A 24,368-nucleotide genomic window follows, 5' to 3' on the forward strand; every position below is an offset into this window, starting at 1 on the left:
TCTTCCAATTCAGAGGCCTTGTGTTTCGGCCTGTCTACGGCGCCTCAGGTTTTCACGAGCCTTATGAAAAATGTGGCGAGATGGCTTCATCTGAAAGGAATCAGTATTTCTCTGTACCTAGACGACTGGCTTATCAGAGCAAAGTCAGAGAAACAGTGTTTGGAGGACCTGACTGTGACACTAAACCTGATAAAGACCTTAGGATTACTCGTGAACCTCGAGAAGTCCCAAACTGATCCCCAGCCAGAACTTGGTCTATCTGGGGATTCAAGATGGATTCTCGGGGTTTTCGAGTATTTCCTTCTCAAGAGAGGCTAACGAGAGGTTTAGAAAAAGTCTCTCTCTTCCTAAGGAAGGAACGTACTTCGGCGAGGGAATGGTTTGAGCCTATTAGGGACCCTTTCCTCGCTCGAACAGTTCTTTCATCTAGGAAGACTTCATCTCGTCCTCTTCAGTTCTTCCTCAGAATAATCGTGGAACATGAAGACAGGACTCCTCTCGGACAGTTTTCCCATTCCAGTTCTGATGAAACGCCATTTAGAATGGTGGTTACTCCCACTGAGGGAAAACAAGGGTACTTCCCTGGAAATACAGAGCCCAAACCTTGTATTGTTTTCCGACGCGTCGAAAAAGGTTAGGGAAGTTCTCTTCAAGTGTCCTGGCACATAAACTGCAAAGAGCTGTTTGCTGTACACCTAGCTCTAAAAGAGCTCGAACCGTTAGTGAGCAACAAAATAGTACAAGTGAATGCGGACAATACAACCGCCCTTGCATACATTCGGAAGCAAGGAGGTACTCTCTACGTATGCCCTTTACGAACTCGCAAGAGACCTGCTGTTGTGGACATCGCAAAGGAACATCTCTCTATTGACGAGGTTCGTTCAGGGAGTAAGGAACGTGAGAGCGGACAGGCTGAGCAGGAGGAACCAGGTCCTTCATACCGAATGGACCCTCCACTCAGACGTTTGCCGCAATCTCTGGTCTCTTTGGGGACTCCTCATTTGCGACCTCTTTGCCACGTTCCTCTCGAAGAGACTGGAAGTCTTCTGTTTCAGTAGTGGAAGACCCCAGGGCTCTAGCAGTAGTACGCCTTCCTGCTAGATTGGTCTCAAGTAGAAGTTTACGCATTTCCCCCATTCAAGATTCTGGGGCAAGTGCTCAGGAAGTTTGTGACTTCAAAGGGGACAAGAATGACCCTGATAGCCCCCATTTTGGCCAGCTCAAGAGTGGTTCCCAGAGGTGCTGGAGTGGATAGTAGACTTTCCCAGATCCCTTCCACAAAGGAAGGATCTTCTCAGACAACCACACTTCGAGAGGTTTCATCAAAACCTCCCCGCTCTCGCTCTGACTGCCTTTCGACTATCGAAAGACTTGTCAGAGCGAGAGGCTTTTCTAGCAAAGCAGCAAGCTCGATCGCTAGAAGCCCTGGAGAACTTCCACTATCGCGGGTTTACCAATCCAAGTGGGAAGTTTTTAGAAGGTGGTGTAAGTCGAAGAAGTTGTCCTCCTCCAGTACCTCTGTAACAGAAATAGCTGAGTTTCTGTTATTTCTGAGAGAAGAATCGCGTCTCTCCGTAGCCACGATAAAGGGCTATAGGAGTATGCTATCGGCCGTCTTTAGGAATAGAGGTCTAGATTTGGGAAAGATTAAACGATCTACATGATTTGATTAGGTCTTTTGAGACCAAGAAGTCTAAAGATTACTTCTCCCCCTAACTGGAATCTAGACGTAGTGCTTAAGTTCTTGTCTCAGAGAGATTTGAACCCCTATTTGGCCTCGTTTTCGTGATATAACGAGAAAATGTTTATTTCTTTTGTCACTAGCGACGGCGAAAAGAGTTAGTGAACTGCACGCCCTTAGTGCAAAGTCGGTGGGTTCAATATAGATTCAGCCATCTGTTCCTTCAAGGAATTATTCTTGGCGAAGAATGAAAATCCTTCGAATCCCTGGCCGAGAAACTTCGAAGTAAAAGGATTATCGGGTCTCGTCGGCAGGGAACCGGAGAGGTCTCTTTGCCCAGTAAGGGCGTTAAAGTTTTACTTACAGAAAAGAAACCAACAGTTGGGAGGTTCTAGACAAAGACCTATGTCTAAGAATGCTTTAGCCTTTTTTGTCAGGAACGTAATTACGGACGCTCATAAGGCTTGCACGGATGATTCTTTCAACTCCTGAGAGTAAGAGCTCATGAAGTGAGAGCAGTGGCGACGTCTCTCTCTTTTCAGAGAAATATGTCACTGAAGAATATCTTGGAAGCGACATATTGGAGATGTAATTCTGTGTTTGCTTCTCACTATTTGAAGGACGTGCGTGTGACCTATGAAAAATGTTTTTCCTTAGGTCCTTTTGTGTCTGCGGGCACAATCCTGGGTACAGGAGCTACAACAATCCTTAATTTTTACTACTTAAGTCTAATAGATATGTTCTAGACTTTCTGCTGAACAAGTGCAGATACCGCACAGGCGGCCAGTCACTTCCGTTCAGTAAGGAACTCTTGTGATATCTTTTAGTAGATGAGTATCATTTTTTTTTTGGAAAATTGTGTGAGTGTGCAATTTGGTTTGAGTTACGGTTGTTGCGAAGAGTTTGGGGATAACTCTGAGCAAATTTTAATACTAACATGGTGTTAGTGGATCAGGTGGTCGGGATTGGTTGTGTGCTCCTTAATAAGGTGTGTTGTCATATAAGTGGATCAGCACCCATTGACAAAGTCCTTTCAGGCTCTGCCGAGTAAGTGGAATAAGACCCCTTCGGCAGTTTCCCACAAGAATTCTTGGCCTCATAGATCACATATCTCGCTAAAGTTTCTTGAGGTGATGCAGACTACGGGGCAAACACCCACGAAGTCTACCACCTATCAGGTAGGAACCAAGGTTTTTATTTATACCTACAACAGATGTTGTTTACCTGTCTATTCCAGTAGTAGCTGTCTCTTACCCTCCACCGAAGGGTGCCAATCAGCTATGTATATATCTGACAGGTAAGTTGATTGTATGAAAATGATATTGTTATAATACATAAAGTTTCATACATACTTACCTGGCAGATATATACGATTAGGGCCCACCCAGCCTCCCCGCAAGGAGACAGGTGGAAGAGAAAATATATGAGTAGAAAACGGGGGAATGGTTCTAGTCCTGCCGCCCAGGGCAGGTCGTAGATCACCTGACCATACCCTGTAGCGAGTTGGCGCGAAATTTGAATTTCTGTCGGGGACGACGGAGTCTTAGCTATGTATATATGTATCTGCCAGGTAAGTATGTATGAAACTTTATTGTATTATAACAATATCATTTTTTCAAAAATTCACCATAAATCTAAATATTGTTCTAGAGACTTCCAATTTGTTTCAAAATGAAGATAAATGATTGAATATTACTAAAGAGTTTTAGCTTACAATTGCAGTTTTCGACCATTTCGGACAAGTTAAAGTTGACTGAATGTCGATTTTTTAAAATATATTTTTTTTATGCAAATATTTCAAAAATAAGAAAAGCTACAACTTTTAATTATTTTTTGTTGTATTCTACATAAAATTGCGCACATTTTCGTATATAAACTCTATGAAACGCATAATATGAAATGGAGCAAATATTCCGAAAGTGCGACGTACGCATTTCGGAGATTTGCGGCGGAGAATCGGCGTGCGGAGGGAAGGAACGTTTTTTTTTAAATTCACCATAAATCTAAATATTGTGCTAGAGACTTCGAATTTGTTTCAAAATGAAGATAAATGACTGAATACTACTAGACTGTAAGAGTTTTAGCTTACAATTGCGTTTTTCGACCATTTCGGTAGAGTCAAAGTTGACCGAACGTGGTTTTTTTCTATTTATTGTGATTTATATACAAATATTTCAAAAATGAGAAAAGCTACAACCTCAAATTTTTTTATTGTATTTTACATGAAATTGCGCACATTTTCATATATAAAACTTTATGTAACGGCTAATTTAAAATGGTGCAAACATTACGACAATTGCACATATGATTTTTTCGGAAGAGTTACCCCGCAGACGAAAGGAAAATGTTTTTTTTTTTTCATAAATTCACCATAAATCGAAATATTGTGCTAGAGACTTACAGTTTGTTGCAAAATGAAGGTAAATGATTGAATATTACTTAAATAGAAGAATTTTAGCTTACAATTGCGTTTTTTTACCATTTCGGTAGAGTCAAATTTGACCGAAGGTTGAAATTTTGGCACTTATCGTTATTTATATGAAAATATTTCAAAACTAGTAAAAGCTACAACCATGGATTATTTTTAGTTATATTGTGCATGAAATTGCGCACATTTCCATATATAAAACTTTATGTAACCGATAATTTAAAATGGTGCAAACATTACGACAATCGCACGTATGATTTTTTCGGAAAAGGTACCGCGCGGACGTAAGGAATTTTTTTTTTTTTTCATAAATTCACCATAAATCGAAATATTGCGCTAGAGACTTCAAATTTGTTGCAAAATGAAGGTAAATGATTGAATATTACTTAAATAGAAGAATTTTAGCTTACAATTGCGTTTTTTTACCATTTCGGTAGATCAAACAGTCGGTTGAAATTTTGGCACTTATCGTTATTTATATGAAAATATTTCAAAACTAATAAAAGCTACAATCATGAGTATTTTTTGTTGTATTCTACATGAAATTGCGCACATTTTCATATATAATACTTCATGTAACGTCTAATTTAAAATGGTGCAAAAATTATGTCAAAGTGACGAAATAATTTCAGAGATGTGTCACAGATACTTTTTTGAAGTGCGATAAGAAAGAAATTCCGCACGTTGCGTTGCCTGCCTAAGTGAGGTTAGGTAAACAAAACAACGCCTTGATCCGTTGAACTCCCAGCATCCCCTAAGGCGCGTGATTTAAAAGTTTTCGGCTGGTAGGCCTATAAGTATTTTTCTGTGAATTTTTGAAAAAACTTTTATGTCGACGTTTAATACGTCCAATTGGCACCCGACAGACAATTTATCTCGACGTAAAATATGTCCAATAGGCGTTTTAAGGGTTAACTGACAATAAAGGTAATAAAACCATTCTCACGTTATATATTATAGGCATATCTCTAAATTAAGTTCCATTCGGCAACTAAAAACAGTGATGATATTGTTGAAACAACATCAGTTGATCATTTTAAGAATGTAAACAAAACCAGAATGCAATTGGTAGATCGCTATATTCATATCATAATACTATAATATGGTAATAATACATGCAATATGATTAGACACAGTAAAACAACAGTTTTATTAATATGATCATTATTCTCAATACACAACTATTATTCAACTTTGGCTAATGGATATCTGTCATTGTTACTACCAAATCAGGCAACAGTCTCTCTCATCTCTCTCGTCTCTCTCTCTCTCTCTCTCTCTCTCTCTCTCTCTCTAGAGAAACGGCTTATTGCTGACATCATCTGCCATAACTATCGAGCGTTTATCAAGTTGTGTTAAAGTTGTCACTGCCGATATTCAATGGTGGCTTCCAAAGGTTAAAATAAAATACATTTCTCTCTCTCTCTCTCTCTCGCGTAAACGAAATACAGTGGTACCTCGAGATACGAAATTAATCCGTTCCGAGACGGCCTTCGTATTATGAGTTTTTCGTATCTTGGAACACATTTTACATGTAAAATGGCTAATCCGTTCCAAGCCCTCCAAAAACACCCCAGTAAATTATATTTCCAGGCCTAAAACACATGTTCTTGGGTTACGACGGAAGAAATATGTCTCCAAAAAGGCAAAATACTGTACATACTTGAGTAATATTCAACTGCATGTAATGTTCAACCCCATTTTTACTGCATATATTAGGACTTTAGCATATGTCCCCTATCAATAAGCCTAGCCTATGCTAGCGGTTGCTACTGTAGCCTAGTCTATGATTCTGACATCTAAACCTAAGAGCTAAAAGCTTAGAATATGCCAATAAAATGTATAAATAATCAGTATGTACTCATTTCAAATAATTATTAATTAATCATTAACTATAATACACAAACAAAGAAAAAACAAACCTTCCAATCGATTGTTTACATTCTTACGAGTATCGAACGAGCGCCAAGCAATCATTTTTCCTAGCACACAGTAAGCCATAAATTGTCATTAATATCTCTCTTCAACTAATGAAACCCCCAAACAGTATAATAACCATTCATTTCTATTCTTTATTCTATCTTTACCTAATGGAGATACCGAGTTACTGACAGCTGTAATGAAACATACGTAATACGTAACGTAATAATAAAACGGAAGAAGAATTCTAAAAAATACCTATTTGTTGGCAGACTGATTTATTTTATATTTTCTGATATCTAATTCACAATTTCATACATTCAACTTCCCTGTCAGATATATACTTAGCTATAGACTCCGTCGTCCCCGACAGAAATTCAAATTTCACGGCACACACTACAGGTAGGTCAGGTGATCCCGCCGCCTGCCGCTGGGTGGCAGGAATAGGAACTATTACCGTTTTAAGCCAGATTTTTCTCTGTCGCGGTACTAGTAACATCGTTGCTAGTTCCTCCTGACTTGAATTTCGAATTTCATTACGCCGTTGATCTTTTGGACTGCTATTTGGTGACGTATTGGATCTTTGGTTTGGCATACGCTATTGTGGACTGTTTTTTGGATTTGGCTTTGGAATTTCTCATAATGTCTGACGTGTCGGTTTCGTTCAGAGTGTGTGAATGAGAATTGTTTTGTGAGACTGCCGAAAGCTTCGGTGGATCCTCACACCACTTGTAAAAATTGTAGAGGGAATGTATGCTCTCAATTGAATACATGTGATGAGTGCAAGAATTTGAATGAGGAGGAATGGAAGTTGCTTAATTCCTACCTAAGAAAGTTGGAGTAGAGATAGGGCTAGAAAAGCCTCTTCCAAGAGTGTAAGTAGGTCGGTCTCTAACGAGCCAGTTAGCGGACTATTGCCTATTGATAACCCTATTGTTTCCTCCCATACAGCTTTACCTTCCCGATTATCGGACTCGGCAAGCTCAACATCGGAAATTGCGAGTCTGAAAGCTTCGCTTAAACATATGGAACAAAAAATTAAAGAACTGGAAGGTAAGTGCAGTGAAAGTGTTCCCAGTGAAGTGGAGGGTGCGTCTGATCGGCTCTGTCTCGCTCCAGGCCTAGACCTCTTTCAAGCTCCCAAGACCAGTGGAGAAGAAAATGTCGAAAGCCGCAGGGAGGTTTCAGAGAATCCCCACCGGTCAGGCGTCCCCTCGGCAGATCCTGTAGTTACGTCCCGGGCTGCCAAGGATAGTCGTTGGAAAGACGTCCTGAAACAGTGTTTTTCTTCGTCTGATTCCTCATCTAAAAAAGGATGGAGTTCAGATAGATTGTCGAGACCTTCGAAGAGAACTTGGAAGTCTCCTTCATTCGACTCAAGCCCTGAGGAATTTCCGGAAGAATATCCTCCGGAAAAGAGGAAGAAGTATGTATATTCAGAAGCCTCTTCTCCTGCATCGGAGGTTGGAAAGAGAGACGTAGCTAAGAAGATGTTAGAGGATATGCAGAAACAGATATCTTCCCTAGTAGGAGTTCTTAAATCTGATCAGCCTAGAAGGAAGGATAGATTTCTCCCTATCAAAAGATCCCGTCCTTTAGAACTATCTGAGAGCTCGGACGAGGCGCCTGCCAGAAGCCTGGCGCCAGCCAGACGTCAGGCGAGTACGTGGAAATGGAGGCAACGTACCGCGCCCTAATCTGTCAAGTGCAAAACGCCGTCAAGGCGACAAGATGTGTATAGGGAACTTCCTACTAGAAAGAAAGCACATGAGATGTCCGTATCGAGGAGTAAAATTGGAACTCCCGAAATCGGACGAACTCCTGAAAGGAAGCGCAAAGAGCCTGAAAGCGCCTGAGGCGCCTGAAAAGCGTCCTGCAAAAGGGGGAGGGAAAGAGGCGCAAAGTAACTGAAGATCCTGGAACTCTTTTGGCGAGGCGAAAAGAGTCTGGAGCGCCTGAAATGAGGCGTAAAGCTCTTCAAGTAAAAGGAATGAGGCGCAACGCGCCTGAAAAGCCTGAAGTGGCTAAAAGGAAATATTTAACTCCTAGAGCGCCTGATATGAAACATAGAGCGCCTGGAGAGCCTAGAACGCCTCAAAGGAAAAGCAAAGAGCCTAGGGAGCCTGAGGTGCCTGAAAGAAGAAGCAAAGCGCCTAAAGAGCCTGAGGCGCCTGAAAAGAGGCGCAAAGCGCCTGAAGAGCCTGAAGCGTCCGAATGGAGGCGCAAGGCGCCTGCAAATCCTGAAGCGGCTGAAACAAGACGTAAAAGCGTCTAGAGCGCCTGAAAGCAGCGCAAGGATTTGTACGACCCAGAATACAATTTGGATGAGTTATCGGAGTTTGAAGCGGACTTGGAGGCTCCTCTTTGGGATTTTTCTCAAGATCAATTTTCCCCTGACAGGGCCTCTAGGTGTCGCACAGGTGATCGTAGCCCCTGTCGGGAAGGAATGGATCATGAAAAAAAAAAAAGGGAACGACATTTAAGGACTTCTCCTGGTAGGGACGAAAGTTGTCGCACAAGCGGCCGCCGTCCTTGTCAGGAGGGCCTTAGGGTAAAAGAACAACATCGGCCTCTCCTGTGGCAGGGACTCAAGATGTCGCACAAGCGACCGTAGCCCTTGTCAGTTGCAGCCAGTGTTGCTGCAAGCCCTGTGCATCCCGAGAGAGGAGTCCCCCGGTCGCACACTCTTCTCCGAATAAAACTCAACCAGAATTAGAGGATGTTTCGGACTCTGAAGAAAACAAGGGGGCAGGTCTTTCTGATTATAAGATACTAGCAGCCCTCTTGTTAAAGAATTTGGAGAGTCTCTGAGTCCTGCTGCCCCTTCTTCTCCTCGGTCTTTATTTTCGAGTACGAAGGCTGCGAAGTCTTCCTCTTTCTTGAAGATGCAACCGACCATTTCAATGAAGAGGGCTTTGCAGTCGGTCGGGAATTGGCTTAAAACCAAGGAGGAGGCGGGGAAGACTGTGTTTACCTGTCCCCCTTCCAGGCTATCAGGGAAGAGAGGGATTTGGTATAGCACAGGGGAATCGATGGGACTTTCTCTTCCCTCATCTGCTGAAGCGGACTTCTCGACCCTTGGTGGATTCGGCAAGGAGGCATGCACTTCCAGCAGCCAAAACAAGCTGGACAATGTCTGAAATGGACCATCTCCTCAAGGGAATATTCCATGTCTTGGAAGTTTTTTAACTTCCTAGATTGGTTCCCCTTGGGGCTTTGGCCAACAAGACTCAAGACCCTCAGTTTTTGGAACCAGAAGTCTTGCATAGTGTTTTTGGCATGCATGGACAAGGCAGTGCAGGACGGATCGGCTGAAGTGGCATCCCTTGTTCGGGACAGGAGTATTGAAGAAGAGGCTGTCTTTGGTTCTTTTCTTACCAAAGCAGTCTCTCCAGTACAGAGGGCTTCTCTTTTATACGCCCCTCTGTCTAAACAGCTGTTTCCTTCTCAGTGGTAAAGGACATTTCCCATACGCTTACTGAGAAGCAACACAGGATTTGCTGGTACATTCTGCTAAAAGAAGCCTAGGCCAGCTGCTTCTGTCTCGAAGAGGGAGCCAACACCTGCCCAACAAGCCCTTTCGAGGTAGAGCTTTTAGCCGAGCCCCAAGGAAGATAGGAGGAGAGAAAAGAGAAAGATCTTCCATTAGAGTTCCAAAGAAGAACGCAAAATGAGATTCCATCCTCCAATCACCAGTAGGGGCCAGACTTCTGGGATTCTCGGAAGCATGGGCTTCAATGAAAGCAGATTCTTGGTCCCTGCAAGTGCTGAGGAAAGGATACCTCATCCCCTTCAAGAACAGACCCTCCATTGACGACGACTCCGAGGGAGCTGTCGGCGAGATACAATGGACCCTGTAAAGAGAGAGATCCTTCTTGGACTGGTGGCAGCAAATGTTGTAGAAGGAGGCCATCGAGGTAGTACAGGATCCGCACTCCCGAGGTTTTTACAATCGCCTATTTTTGGTGCCGAAAGCCTCGGGGGGGTGGAGGCCTGTTCCTGGACGTGAGTGCATTGAATCGCTTCGTGGAGAAGACAAAGTTCTCCATGGAGACATCCAACTCGGTTCTCTCTGCTCTCCGTCAGGAGATTGGATGGTCTCCCTCGACCTGCAAGATGCATACTTTCACGTCCCCCTGCATCATTCGTCGAAGAAATATCTTCGATTCATGGTGCAGGGAAGGATTTATCAGTTCAGGGCTTTGTGTTTCGGCCTCTCGACGGCTCCTCAGGTGTTTACAGCGTTGATGAGAAACGTAGCAAGATGGCTACATCTGAAGGGGGTGAGGATATCTCTTTACCTAGACGATTGGCTTATAAGAGCGCAGACAAGACAAAAGTGCTTGGAGGACTTGGAGATAGCTCTTCAATTGAGATAGCTCTTCAATTGACCAGATCTCTCGGATTGCTCGTAAACCTCGAGAAGTCTCACACAATCCCCAGTCAGACTATCGTCTATCTGGGATCGGATGGATTCTCGGGGTTTTCGAGCGTATCCATCCCAGGAAAGAATCTCGAAAGGGTTGGAGAAAATCTCGGTCTTCCTAGAGAAAGAACGAAGCTCAGCGAGGGAATGGCTCAGTCTTCTGGGCACTCTTTCCTCGCTGGAGCAGTTCATCTCTCTAGGGAGACTGAATCTGAGACCCTTGCAGTTCCATCTCAGAAGGAGTTGGAACAGAAGAAAAGGAGATCTTTTGGATACCTTTCTATGAGAGAGAGTATCAAAAACCACTTACGATGGTGGTTAGGACCACTGACAAGAAACGAAGGAGTGTCCTTGGCCCTTCAGAACCCTCACCTAGTGTTATTCTCAGACGCTTCGGACACGGGGTGGGGAGCAACACTAGGACGAAGGAAGTGTCAGGCAGTTGGACAGAAGAACAGAAGGCCTGGCACATAAATGCAAAGGAACTCTTAGCAGTGCACTTAGCACTGCAATTTTCGAGAACGAAGTCAGAGGCGTGGTGGTCCAAGTCAACTCGGACAACACCACGGCTCTGGCTTATATAAGAAAAACAAGGGGGGGGACACTCTTTCTCCCTTTACCAACTAGCAAGGGATCTGTTGATATGGACAGAAGAAAGAGGGATTCGACTCCTGACGAGGTTCGTTCAAGGAGGGAAGAATATAAGAGCAGACAGATTGAGCAGGAAAAACCACCAGGTCCTTCCAACAGAGTGGACCCTTCATTCACAGTCTGCCAGCAACTATGGTCTCTTTGGGGGAAGCCGCAAGTGGACCTGTTTGCAACATTCCTATCCAGGAGGATGGAGAACTTTTGCTCGCTGGGGGACGATCCCAGAGCCTATCCATAGATGCATGCTCATGGATTGGGAGGGCATAGACGCGTATGTGTTTTCCCCCATTCAAGATGCTGGGGGAAGTAATGAGAAAGTTTGTGTCCTCGGAGGGAATGAGGATGACATTGATCGCTCCTTATTGGCCTGCAAGAGAATGGTTCACAGAGGTACAGGAATGGATAGTGGACTTCCCCAGATCTCTTCCGAAAGGACAGATCTGCTCAGACAACCCCACTTCGAGAGGTATAGACAAACTATCCAACGCTCTCGCTCTGACTGCCTTTCGACTATCGAAAGATTGGTCAGAGCGAGAGGCTTTTCTCGCGAAGCGGCAAAAGCAATTGCTGGAGTAAGAAGGTCCTCAACCATGCGGATATACCAATCGAAGTGGGAAGTTTTCCGTAGATGGTGTAAGGCGAAGAAGCTGTCCTCCTCCGATACCTCTGTGACCGAAATTGCTGATTTTCTTTTGTTTTTACGAGAAGAATCTCATCTGGCAGTGTCCAAACCATTAAAGGCTATAAGAGCATGTTATCAGCTGTGTTCAGGAATAGGGGCCTGAACATAGAGAATAACAAAGATCTGCATGATTTGATTAGATCATTTGAAACTAAAAAATTAAAGAACTTCTCTCGCCCCTAGTTGGAATCTGGATGTGGTTCTCAAATACCTTATGTCGGAGAGATTTGGAACCTCCCGATAAAGCTACTTTCCGGGACTTGACTAGAAAATGCATTTTCTTAATAGCTCTCGCCACTGCGAAAAGTGAGTGAGCTGCAAGCGCTTGACTCTAGAGTGGGTTTAAGAAGGATTCAGCTGTATTGTCCTTTAAACCTTTATTTCTAGCAAAAAATGAAAACCCCTCGAGACCTTGGCCTAGGACTTTTGAAGTAAAAGGCCTTTCTCAATTAGTTGGGAATGAAATGGAAAGAACTTTATGTCCTGTGAGAACTTTGAAATTTTACCTGCAGAAGAAGAAGCAGTTGCAGGGTTGCAATCAGAGTTTATGGTGTGCAGTTAAAGACCCTAGAAGAGCTATGTCAAAGAATGCCTTAACATTTTTTGTTAGGAACATCATAACGAAGCATGAGCTGTGATAGTGAGGCATATAAGACCTTAAGGGTAAAAGCACAACGAAGTACGTGCAGTCGCTACATCATTGTCGTTCAACAAAGAACAATGTCAATGAAGAACATCTTAGCGGCCACATATTGGAGATGTAACTCAGTGTTCGCCTCACATTACTTGAAAGATGTGAGAGTGACATATGAGAAATGCTTCTCTCTAGGACCTTATGTATCAGCGGATACAGTGCTGGGGAAAGGAGAGAAGACTGATCCTTAATATTAATTTTTGTCCTTATATTTTATATATTGTGATTTTAAAATTATTGGTGTTGAGTTTTTAGGTTGTTTGAAAGGTGTTTGGGGATAACGCCTTTCAATCATATTTACTAATCCACGGTTAGGATCGGGTGATCGGGATCAGTATTTTACTCCTTTATATGCCAAGAGGCATAGGTATTTGTCCATGTAAGTGTGGAATAAGACTCCAGTGACAATTGCCATTAGGTTCTGTTGAGTAAGTGGATAAGACCCCATTGACAGTCCTTTTCAAGAGTTCTCAGCCATGAGGGCCCACCCACCTCCGCTGAAGCTTTTTGACGGCGAAGCAGACTTCTCAGCACAATCTAAGAAATCTCCGCCTAAACAGTAGGAACTAGGGTATTATTAATTAACTTGTATTACCTACAACATATGTTGTTTACCTATTAGGTCAGTAATTAGCTGTCTCTTGCCCTCCGCCAAAGGTGCCAATCAATCTAAGTATATATCTGACAGGGAAGTTGAATGTATGAAAATGATATTGTTGAGTTGGGGGTACAATAAAGTTTCATACATACTTACCTGGCAGATATATACGATCGTATGGCCCACCCAACCTCCCCTCAGGAGACAGGTGGAAGAGAAAAATCTGGCTTAAAACGGTAATAGTTCCTATTCCTGCCACCCAGCGGCAGGCGGCGGGATCACCTGACCTACCTGTAGTGTGTGCCGCGAAATTTGAATTTCTGTCGGGGACGACGGAGTCTATAGCTAAGTATATATCTGCCAGGTAAGTATGTATGAAACTTTATTGTACAATAACAATATCATTTTTTTTTATTAAATGTATTGCATGTACTCATTTCAAATAATTATTAAGTAACCATTAACTATAATAAACAAACAAAAAAAAAAGCTTCCAAACGTCTGTTTACATCCAGCACTTACTAGTATCGAACGATCGCCAAGCAATCACTTTTATACAGTAAGCCATAAATTTTCATTATCTCTCTTCAACTACTGAAACTACCAAACAGTATGATAACCATTCATTTCTATTCTTTATTCTATCTTTTTTTTATTAAATGTATTGCATGAATAAGTTTTTCAATTTACAGCAACCTTTTACCAATAGAATACTTGAAAGCACAAGGGGTAGATGCTGACCAATAGGAGAGCAGGACCTTATGGGGTGACTAGTATCAGGAACCAATGGGAGAGCGGGAGGATGGTGGCGAGTTTTACCCTCAGGTTGGCGGCGGGGAGTTTAAAATTGTTCTCGGTGGTCCGGGCGAATCTCGGGACTTTACAGCAACAACCTTTCATATCTTGAAAACTTTTCGTATGTAGAGCAGTAAAATTTTTCGCATTGGCTTTCGTATCTCGAGTTTTTCGTAAGTAGAGCCTTTCGTATCTCGAGGTACTACTGTATGTAAAACCATTTTGTTCATGAAACTTACCTGTCAGATATATATATAGCTGTATTCTCTGAAGTCCGACAGAATTTCTAAAACTTACGACACACGTAGTGGGAGTTGGGTGGTTAGTACATTCCCGCCGCTGGAGGCGGGTATCAGGAACCATTCCCATTTTCTATCAGATTTCTTCTGTCGCCGGTGTCGTAAACAACTGTTTACACACCTCCGCCTCAGGATTTTGGAAAACTTTTCATTGGCTTGAGTATCCTCTTGACTTTTTGGTTATTTGTTTTTGGATCGATAGCTTGGCATACGTGACTTTGGATTGTTTTGAATTTGGCTTGGTTTTTTTTCCTTAAATATGTCTGGATCTAGTTCGGCTAGCGCCAGGGTGTGTTGGAAAGATGAATGCAAGGTGAGGCTACCAAAAGCCTTGGTTGATCCTCACACATTGTGTAAAGTTGTAGGGGCAAGTTTTGTAAGTATGATTTTTGCTGTAATGAGTGCGAAAGTTTGGATGATGTACAATGGAAGACTTATGAATCCTACGTAAATAAATTAGAGAGTGACAGGATCAGGAGGTCTTCCTCCAGGAGTAAGTCGGGTAGCAGACAGGGTCTTAATGTATCCCCTTCTAACCCTCCTTTAGATTTTGTGTCTCCTAACCCCGTAGTGTTGCCTTCGGGCCCTCAAGTGGTGTCTGCGGAGGGTAATGCCCTTTCGCTTATTCTGGATTCATTGAAGACGCTTGAATCTAAAGTGCTTGCCCTTGAAAACAGGCAAACTAAGTGCAGTGATAGTGCCCCTAGTGAAGTGGAGGGGGCGTCAGATCGGCCCTATAGCGCCTCTAGGCTGGGACCTCTGCCGGACTCCCAGGACTCAGGGAGAGGGCATGTCGAAGGCCGAAGGAGGTTACGGGGATCCCCCACTGATCTGACGTCCCTTCAGCAGTTCATGTGGACGCTTCCCAGGCTGCTAAGGAGCGTGCTCGAGCACGTATCCTGAGAGATTGTTTCTCGTCTTCCGACGCGTCCTCCCCGCGCAAGGGGTGGGAATCTCGTCCGGATTTGCGACCTTTGAAGAGGAAGGACTCTTCAAGATCTAGACGCTTCACGTCATGCGATGTCTGAGTGGCATTCTTCTCCGGAGCGTAGCATTTCCGCCCCAGAAGAAGTGTAGGACGTCATCAGATGATGACGCCCTCGAGCGCCCAGTCGCTCTAGAGCCAAGGCTGTTTCCTGGGAGAAGGAAGAAGGCGTCCCATCGCCCCTCACCTTCTCACAAGCGCAGCTCGTCTCCGCTTAAGGAGACTTCTCAGACGGAGATCATCATTGCTATGCAACGGCAACTGGACGCTTTACTTAAGCAGAAGGAGACGGTTCCTCGTCGCAAGAAGGACGATAGACTTCCGATCAAGAGAACAAGACAGTCTTCTCCACCTGCGCCTCTTTCGTCCCCTTCTCCTGATATTTCGCCCTCTAGGCTTCGTTCTGCTCCCCAGGGTTCGTCTAGAGGTGATGGTAGACGTCAGGTTAGAGAAGAGATCCCATCATGGCCTCCTCTCTCTTCTCGTCGAGAAGACCTCGGCATTCCGACTTCGACGTTTCTGCTGGCGACGAGTTTGTTGCTGGAGGACAGAACTTTTGTATGCGCCCTTCTCGAGTCATCTCTTCCCCCAGGCTATGGTGAAGGATCTGGCAGTTAGTCTTCAAGAAAAAGCCACTCAAGACCTGTTGGCTCAGTCTTCGAGACGTCCGGCTGGCCCTTCCACGTCTTCAGGAGCCCAACCGTTTAGAAAGCAGAAGCCCTTTCGTGGAGGGACTTCCGCTAGCCCATCGTCACCCCAAAACGAGGAAGAAAAGCCTTCCTGGAGAGTAGAACCCCGTCTAAGTCTAGGGGCAAGAAGTGAGAGATCGTTAACCTTAGGCAGCCACCGGTAGGAGCCAGGCTGCAGTTGTTTGCAGAAGCCTGGAGAGAAAGAGAGGCGGACACCTGGTCTCTCGGCGTCATAGAGAAGGGTTACAAGATCCCTTTCATAAAGCCGCCCCCGCTAACTTCCACTCCCAGGGACTTGTCCCCGTCGTATTCTCAAACAAAACGGAGGATACTTTTCGACCTGCTCGAGCAGATGCTCGAGAAACGAGCAGCGGAACAGGTTTTAGACCTGGCAACGCCAGGATTTTACAACAGATTGTTTCTTGTACCGAAACAATCGGGAGGGTGGCGGCCGGTCTTGGACTTAAGTCGTCTAAACCTCTTTATAGAAAAGCAGAGGTTCAAGATGGAGACTCCTCAGTCAGTTCTGGGGGCCTTAAGACCTGGAGATTGGATAGTATCACTCGACCTACAGGACGCCTACTTTCACGTCCCGATGCATCCCCAATCAATGAAGTACCTTCGGTTCGTCCTGAAAGGGAAGGTCTTTCAATTCAGGGCTCTGTTTCGGACTGAGTACGGCCCCTTTTATTTTCACCATCTTAATGAAGAACGTGGCGAGGTGGCTCCATCTTTCCAACATCAGAATCTCGCTCTATCTGGACGACTGGCTCATACGAGCCTCCTCGCAGACCCGGTGCCTGAAGGACATGCAAACGACTCTGTCTTTAGCTGCGTCCCTGGGACTTCTGGTGAACTTCGAAAAGTCACATTCTGACCCCCAACCACAGTCCCATCGTGTATCTAGGGATTCAGATGGATTCAGTGGCTTTTCGGGCTTTTCCGTCCAGGAACGTCAGCAACAAGGCATAGAAACAGTGTCAGCCTTTCTAGGGAAAGATTCATGCTCGGTGAGGGAATGGATGAGTCTGCTGGGGACCATTTCCTCGCTGGAGAAGTTTGTTTCCCTGGGGAGGCTACACCTCCGACCTCTTCAGTTCTTTGTCGGACAACTGGACAGACAAGGACAACTTTGACATGAAGTTAAGCATCTCGGAAGAGGTGAAGAACCATCTAAGATGGTGGCTCGGATCCGTTGAAGCTGTCAGAGGGCATATCCCTCAAGCTTCAGAACCCCAACCTAGTGTTGTTCTCCGACGCGTCATCCACGGGGTGGGGAGCAACTCTAGGGGGGAGGAAGTGTCAGGTACCTGGAGAGGGGAAACAGGTAACCTGGCATATCACTTCAAAGAGCTGGCAGCGGTTCAATTAGCGCTCCAGTTCTTTCAGAACAAAGTCTCCCGTCGTGTAGTTCAAGTCAACTCGGACAACACCACAGCCCTGGCATACTTGAAGAACAAGGAGGAACACACTCTCGCTCCCTGTTCGCTCTAGCGGAAGAGATTCTACTTTGGGCAAAGGAGAGAGAAGTCACGATATTACAATGTTTATTGCCGAGTCGAGAACGTCCGGGCAGATCTCCTCAGTCGACAGGACATTATTGCCGGACAGAGTGGACCCTCAATCAGGATGTATTCCCAGAGCTGTGGGGTCTTTGGGGATGTCCCTTAGTGGACATTTTTGCAACATCAAGGACAGCGAGACTCCCCCTTTATTGCTCCCCGGTTCTCGATCCGGGGGCAGTAGCAGTAGACGCCCTTCTATGGGATTGGACGGGCCTAGATCTCTACGCTTTTCCCCCCTTCAAGATCTGGGGGAAGTGATGAGAAAAATTCGCAGCATCGGAGGGGACGAGGTTGACGTTAATCGCCCCCTTTTGGCCCGCAGCGATCTGGTTCACAGAGGTGATGTTTTACCTGGTGGATTTTCCCGAGATCTCTTCCGTTAAGGAGAGATCTACTCAAACAGCCCCACTTCGAGAGGTACCACAAAAACCTCTCCGCCTCTGAGTCTGACTGCGTACAGATCTATCCAGAAGTTGGCCAGAGCGAGAGGTTTTTCGAAACCAGTGGCTAAAGTATCGCCACCGCGAGGAGACCTTCATCAATCGTTTTATATATCGAAGTGGCAGCCTTTAGAAGTTGGTGTAAGAGAAAAGGAGTTTCCTCTACCACTACCTCTGTGAGCCAGATCGCCGACTTCTTGCTTTATCTTAAACAAGATCTGAAGCTTGCAGTGTCACCATTAAAGGCTACAGAAGCGTCTTGTCTGTAGTTTTTCGCCATAGAGGTCTTGACCTCGCTAATAACAAGGATCTCCATGATCTATTGAGATCTTTCGAGACTACCAAGGTGCCGCTACCAAAGTTACCTTCGTGGAACCTGGATGTGGTCCTCAAATATTTAATGTCAATCGCTTTGAACCTCTTTACTCTACTTCTCTACGAGATTTGACGAAGAAAACTGTATTCCTAACTGCTCTGTCGACGGCGAAGAGAGTTAGCGAAATACAGGCTATTAGTAAACACGTCGGCTTCAAAGGGCATAATGCGGTCTGCTCTTTGGGTATGTCTTTTCTGGCTAAGAACGAAAACCCTTCCAATCCTTGGCCTAAAACGTTCGAGATCAAGGGTATGGCAGAGATCATTGGTCAAGAGCCAGAAAGAGTCCTGTGTCGTTAGGGATCTTAGAGAATATCTTCGTAGAACAAAGGATTGTAGAGGTTACTGAGGGAGAACTTTGGTGTTCGGTCAAGAGACCAAATATGCCATCGTCAAAGAAGCACTGGCATTCTTTTTAAGAAACACCATAAAGGAGGCGCACTATTCTTGCAAAGACAGTGACTTTAGGCTGTTAAAAGTTAACGCGCACGAAGTAAGGGCTATTTCGACCTCGATAGCCTTTCAGAAAAACATGGCTCTTGAAGACATTTTAAGTGCTACTTTTTGGAGGAGTAACTCAGTGTTCGCCTCGCACTACCTACGGGAGGTGAGAACGACCTATGAAAACTGTTACTCTCTTGGACCATACGTCGCCGCAGACACTATTTTGGGGGCAGGAGGTAGCACTCATCCTTTCCCATAGAAAAGGGTAGGTGAGTTGTTTTTTTAATATTTGCAATGTTTATGGTTGTAGGGTTGGCCGCCCCCGAGTACGGTCGTCCCTTCCTATAGCCTTTGGTATATGGGAGTTTTTTGTTAGGCTAACTTAGGTGGTGGTTTTTGCCTCGTTGCCCTCAGAAGTATGGTCATGGTCTAGTCACATTGTGGTCCCGTCCCCGTTGACAGATCATCTAGAGTGCACCAACTACACAGGTCACTACCTTGTTGGTAACTCTAGTGAAGCAGAAGCAGGCTTGGGTGACAGTAATCACGAAGTCATCTATGCTAACAGGTAAGGAACCAAGATGTCAATCATCTACATTTATATGTTTCCTAAAATACTTTTTCTGTCTCTCCCACCCCAGGCCAAAGGTGGGATTCAGCTATATATATATCTGACAGGTAAGTTTCATGATCAAAATGATATTGTTAAGATACAATAAAGTTTGTTCATACTTACCTGGCAGATATATATATTTTTAGTACCCACCCACCTCCCCTCAGGAGACAGTGGAGATAGAAATCTGATAGAAAATGGGAATGGTTCCTGATACCCGCCTCCCAGCGGCGGGAATGGGTACTAACCACCCAACTCCCACTACGTGTGTCGTAAGTTTTAGAATTCTGTCGGACTTCAGAGAATACAGCTATATATATATCTGCCAGGTAAGTATGAACAAACTTTATTGTATCTTAACAATATCATTTTCATACAATCAACTTACCTGTCAGATATATACATAGCTAAGACTCAGTCGTCCCCGACAGAAATTCAAATTTCGCGCCACTCGCTACAGGTAGGTCAGGTGATCTACCGGCCTGCCCTGGGTGGCAGGACTAGGAACCATTCCCGTTTTCTATCATATTTTTTCTGTCGCCGGTGGTATCAACATCATTGTTACTACCTCCTGACTGGAATTCGCTTTTCAAGACAACTGATCATCTTTATTGGACTTTTTGGTGACGTACCTGGATCGTTGTTTTGGCATTCGCTACCGTGGACTGGATTTGGACTTGCTTTTGATTTTTCTTCAAGAATGTCTGATTCAAGTGGTTGTGTGAGTGTGTGTGTGAATGTAGGCTGCAAGGTGAGGATACCGAAGGCTTCGGTTGATCCTCACACTGTATGCCGCAAATGTAGAGGTTTTGACTGTTCTTTAACTAACACCTGTCATGAGTGCGAGAGGTTGAGGAATGGAAGACTCTAACTTCTTACTTGAAGAAGTTAGAGAGGGATAGAGTGAGAAGGGCTGCATCTAAGGGTGCGGGTAGTACAAGGCCCATTGAGCCTATTAATGATTCTAACTCTTCATTAAACTATGCATTTGATTCTAATTCTGTATCAGGGCCCTCACAAGCTTTGCATTCAGATTCGGCCTCAGAAATCGCTGATCTGAAAACTACGTTCATAGGATGAAATCCAAAATGGCTGGCTGCCATGAAAGGTAAGGATTGTGAAAGTGACTTTTTTAGTGAAGTGAGTGCCCCCAGTGTTTGTGGAGGGGGCGTCTGACCGCTCTGCGACGCTCCCAGGCCTAGACTCTTTCAAGCTCCCAAGCCCAGAGGAGAAGAAAAGTCGAAAGCCGTACGGAGGTTGTGGAGAATTCCCCCCGGTCAGGCGTCCCTTCAGCAGGCTCTGTAGTTCGACAGACTGCTCAGGACCGCTATAGGAAAAGCGTCCTCCGAGAGTGCTTCTCGTCGTCCGCCTCTCCCTCTCCTAAACGAGGGTGGAAGGATTCGGACCTTTCCAGGCCCCTGAAAAGGCACTGGAAAGAACCTGTATTGGATTCAAGCCCCGAACGCTTTTCTGAAGAAGCACCTTCCTCGATCAAGAAGGCTAGGAGGGTTTTGACGTCTCCTGGCTTTGACAAAACTCCTTCGAGGTCTCCCTCTCCCGTTGAAGACGACGCCGGAGAGGCTTCCAAGAGGATTATCTTAGCTGTACAAGAACAGTTATCCGCCTTGGTAGGAGTTCTTTCGAAGGATCCTCCTCGTAGGAAAGACGTGAAGCTTCCTGTCAAGAAGTCTCGTCTTCCTTCTCCCGCCAGGAGTGAGGCTCCTGTGGGACGTGAGGCGTCTTATAGGCGTGAGATGTCTTCTGATAGAGAGTCGTACGCCGAATATGAAGCGCCAGACAAGCGCGAGTTTTCTTACAGACGAGAAGCGTCTTATAGGATTGAAGCGCCAGATAAGCGCGAGCAGCTTAACAGGCGCGAGGATTTAGCCAGACGTGACACGTCTGCCAAGCCAGCAGCGTCAGCCAAGTGCGAGGCGCCAGCCAAGCGCGAGGATTCAGCCAGGTGCGAGGCGCCAGACAAGCGTCGTCCAAGCAAGGATGAAGCGCCAGAGAGGCGCGAGGCGCCAGAGAGGCGCGAGGCGCCAGACAGGCGTAATCCGTACAGGGATGTAGCGCCAGAGAGGCGCGAGGCGCCAACCAGGCGCGAGACGTCTGCTTTGATTCATAGGGGCTCCGTACACACTCTTAGCCCCTCTCCAATTAGGAGTTTGTCTCCCGCAGAGAGAGAAATTGGGCAGGAAGACCCAGACTTGAAGTTGAATTCTCCTTCTGATCCTTTCTTGGAAGAGGACTCAGGAAAGACGGAGACCTCAAAGGCAGAGAAGGGCTTGTCTAACTACAAAGTTTTTGACCAGCTCCCTCCTCATTCAGGGAATACGGAGATGCCTTGACCCCTGCCGCTGCTCCTTCTCCACGCTCCCTTTTTTCGTGCTCCAAGACGACCAAAGTCCGTCGTCTTTTTCTGAGATGGGGAGGCCCGACGATTTCTATGAAGAGTGCTCTTCAGTCTCTGGATAGCTGGATGCTAACCAAAAAGGAGTTGGTTAGAACTGTGTTCTGCATGCCTCCCGCTAGACTTACGGGCAAGAGAGGTTATTTGGGAATCCCCCAGACTGGGGAGAATATGGGTCTCTCTCATCCCAGCTTCGGCTGAAGCTGACTTTTCCAGTCTGGTAGACGCATCCAGGGAGACATAGCTTCATAATGCACGAATAACTTGGGGTCTTTTGGAGCTGGATCATCTCCTCAAGGGACTCTTCCATATTTTGGAAGTCTTCAACTTCCTGGATTGGTCCCTTGGGGTGATGGCCAAGAAGGCCCATGCCTCGGAAGGCCTCGATCCGGACGTACTCCTCTCGATCTTGTCGTGCATTGACAAGGCGGTACAGGACGGCTCAGGGGAAGTCTCTTCTTTATTTGGAGCCGGTCTCTTGAGGAAGAGGTCTGTTTTTAGCGCTTTTCTGACAAAAGCAGTATCTCATTCTCAAAGGGCAGCATTGTTATTCGCTCCCAGGTCTGACTTTTTGTTCCCTTCGCAGTTGGTGAGGGACATTTCCCGTTCGCTGACGGAGAAAGCGACACAGGATCTTCTCCTTCAATCGTCCAGAAAAAGGAGACCAGTGGCGGTGGGAGAGAAGAAGGTGTTAATACGCCTCTGCAGCCCCTTTCGAGGAGGTCCTCCCTCCCCTAGAGCTCCCTCAAAAAGGAAAGCGACTGAGAGGAGAGGTAGAGCTTCTTTCCGTCCCTTTAAAAGGGAAAGTGAAGCTGCGTTCCTCCAAACACCAGTAGGTGCCAGGCTCCGGGGATTTGCGGAAGCCTGGACACTCATCGATACAGACGCTTGGTCAATGTCTGTTCTACAGAAAGGATACCTTATTCCTTTCCTGGTCAATCCTCCCCTGACTTCAACTCCGCGGGAATTGTCCGCCAATTACAAGGACCCTGTGCTGAAAGATACTCTTCAACGAGTGGTGGATCAAATGTGGGACAAGAGAGCAATAGAACTAGTGCTGGATCAAAGCTCCCCAGGGTTTTACAATCGCCTTTCTTGGTTGCGAAAGCCTCGGGGGGCTGGAGACCAGTTCTAGACGTCCGTGCTCTCGACAAATTTGTTCAGAAACAGAAGTTCTCCATGGAGACTTCTGCGTCAGTCCTTGCGGCTCTTCGCCAACGGGGATTGGATGGTTTCTCTGGATCTCCAAGATGCCTATTTTCACGTCCCGATTCATCCTTTGTCGAAGAAGTACCTCCGTTTCATGACTGGGGGAAGGATCTTCCAATTCAGAAGCCTTGTGTTTTTTTCGGCCTCCACTGCTCCTCAGGTCTCACAAGCCTGATGAAAATGTGGCGAGATGACTTCACCTGAAAGTATCAGTATCTCTCTGTACCTAGACGACTGGCTCATCAGAGCAAAATCAGAGACAGTGTTTGGAGGACCTTGCTTTGACACGAAACCTGATCAAGACCTTAGGATTGCTCGTGAACCTCGAGAAGTCCCAACTGATCCCCAGCCAGAACTTGGTCTATCTGGGAGCCTATTAGGGACCCTTTCCTCGCTTGAACAGTTTTTTCCTCTAGGAAGACTTCATCTCCGTCCTCTTCAGTTCTTCCTCAGAAGATCGTGGAACATGAAGACAGGACTTCTTTCGACCAGTTTTCCATTCCAGTATTGATGAAACGCCATTAGAATGGTGGTTGCCCCACTGAAGGAGAACAGGGTACTTCCCTAGAGACTCAGAACCCGAACCTTGTATTGTTTTCCGACGCGTCGGAAAAAGCTTGTTTGAGCCTTGGGAGAGGAGAGAGGTGTCAGGCACCTGGAATGTCTTCAAGTGTCCTGGCACATAAATTGCAAGGAACTGTTTGCCGTACACCTGGCCCTAAAGAGCTTTCGAGCCTTTAGTGACGAACAAGGTAGTCCAAGTGAATGCGGACAAACACGAACCGCCCTTGCTTACATTCGAAAGCAAGGAGGGACACACTTGTATGCCCTATACGAACCTTGCAAGAGACCTTCTTTTTGTGGACATCCCAGAGGAACATCTCCCTCTTGACGAGGTTTGTTCAAGGAGTAAGGAAACGTGAGAGCAGACAGGCTGAGCAGGAGGAACCAGGTCCTTCACACCGAATGGACCCTCCACTCAGAAGTTTGTCGGAGGCTCTGGTCTCTTTTGGGGGACTCCTCATGTCGACCTCTTTTGCCACGTTCCTCTCAAAAGACTAGAAGTCTTTTTGCTCAGTAGTAGAAGACCCCAGAGCTCTAACAGTCGACGCCTTCCTTCTAGATTGGTCTCATGTAGACGTTTACGCATTTCCCCCATTCAAGATTCTGGGGCAAGTGCTCAGGAAGTTTGTGACTTCAAAGGGGACGAAAATGACCCTGATAGCCCCCTTTTGGCCAGCTCAAGAGTGGTTCACGGAGGTGCTGGAGTGGATGGAGGTAACTTCCCCAGATCCCTCGCCCACAAAGGATGGATCTTCTCAGACAACCACACTTCGAAGAGGTTTATCAAAAACCTCCCCTCTCTCGCTCTGACTGCCTTTCGACTATCGAAAGACTTGTCAGAGCGAGAGGCTTTTCTCGCAAGGCGGCAAGCTCGATCGCTAGAGCCCGGAGAACTTC

General features: G+C 45.6%; 2 protein-coding genes across 2 annotated transcripts; both read left to right on the forward strand.

Moving 5' to 3' along the window:
* Nucleotides 1-7,989: 7,989 nt before the first annotated feature.
* On the forward strand, nt 7,990-15,777 carry LOC135213923 (serine/arginine repetitive matrix protein 1-like). Its single transcript, XM_064248017.1, has 3 exons — nt 7,990-8,290; nt 8,614-8,777; nt 15,439-15,777. Exons 1-3 carry the CDS (start codon nt 7,990-7,992, stop codon nt 15,775-15,777), a joined length of 804 nt encoding a protein of 267 aa, XP_064104087.1.
* A 4,596-nt stretch (nt 15,778-20,373) lies between these two features.
* LOC135213924 (SRRM2 protein homolog rsr-2-like) lies at nt 20,374-21,636 on the forward strand. The gene is made up of 2 exons (XM_064248018.1): nt 20,374-20,393; nt 20,700-21,636. The coding sequence occupies exons 1-2, from the start codon at nt 20,374-20,376 to the stop codon at nt 21,634-21,636; spliced, it is 957 nt and encodes a 318-aa protein (XP_064104088.1).
* Nucleotides 21,637-24,368: the final 2,732 nt, after the last annotated feature.

This window comes from Macrobrachium nipponense, chromosome 43 (genome assembly GCF_015104395.2).
Source record: "Macrobrachium nipponense isolate FS-2020 chromosome 43, ASM1510439v2, whole genome shotgun sequence".
In the NCBI taxonomy this organism is placed as follows: domain Eukaryota; kingdom Metazoa; phylum Arthropoda; class Malacostraca; order Decapoda; family Palaemonidae; genus Macrobrachium; species Macrobrachium nipponense.

Bases quoted from the DNA above. Each gene is read 5' to 3' on its own strand.
- LOC135213924 (XM_064248018.1), top strand. From the start codon at position 20,374: ATGGCTGGCTGCCATGAAAG. The intron at 20,394-20,699 runs GTAAGGATTGTG...GGACCTTTCCAG, and splicing joins ATGGCTGGCTGCCATGAAAG to GCCCCTGAAAAGGCACTGGA.
- LOC135213923 (XM_064248017.1), top strand. From the start codon at position 7,990: ATGAGGCGTAAAGCTCTTCAAGTAAAAGGAATGAGGCGCAACGCGCCT. The intron at 8,291-8,613 runs GTAAAAGCGTCT...CTCCTGTGGCAG, and splicing joins TGAAGCGGCTGAAACAAGAC to GGACTCAAGATGTCGCACAA. The intron at 8,778-15,438 runs GCAGGTCTTTCT...GCTTTACTTAAG, and splicing joins ACTCTGAAGAAAACAAGGGG to CAGAAGGAGACGGTTCCTCG.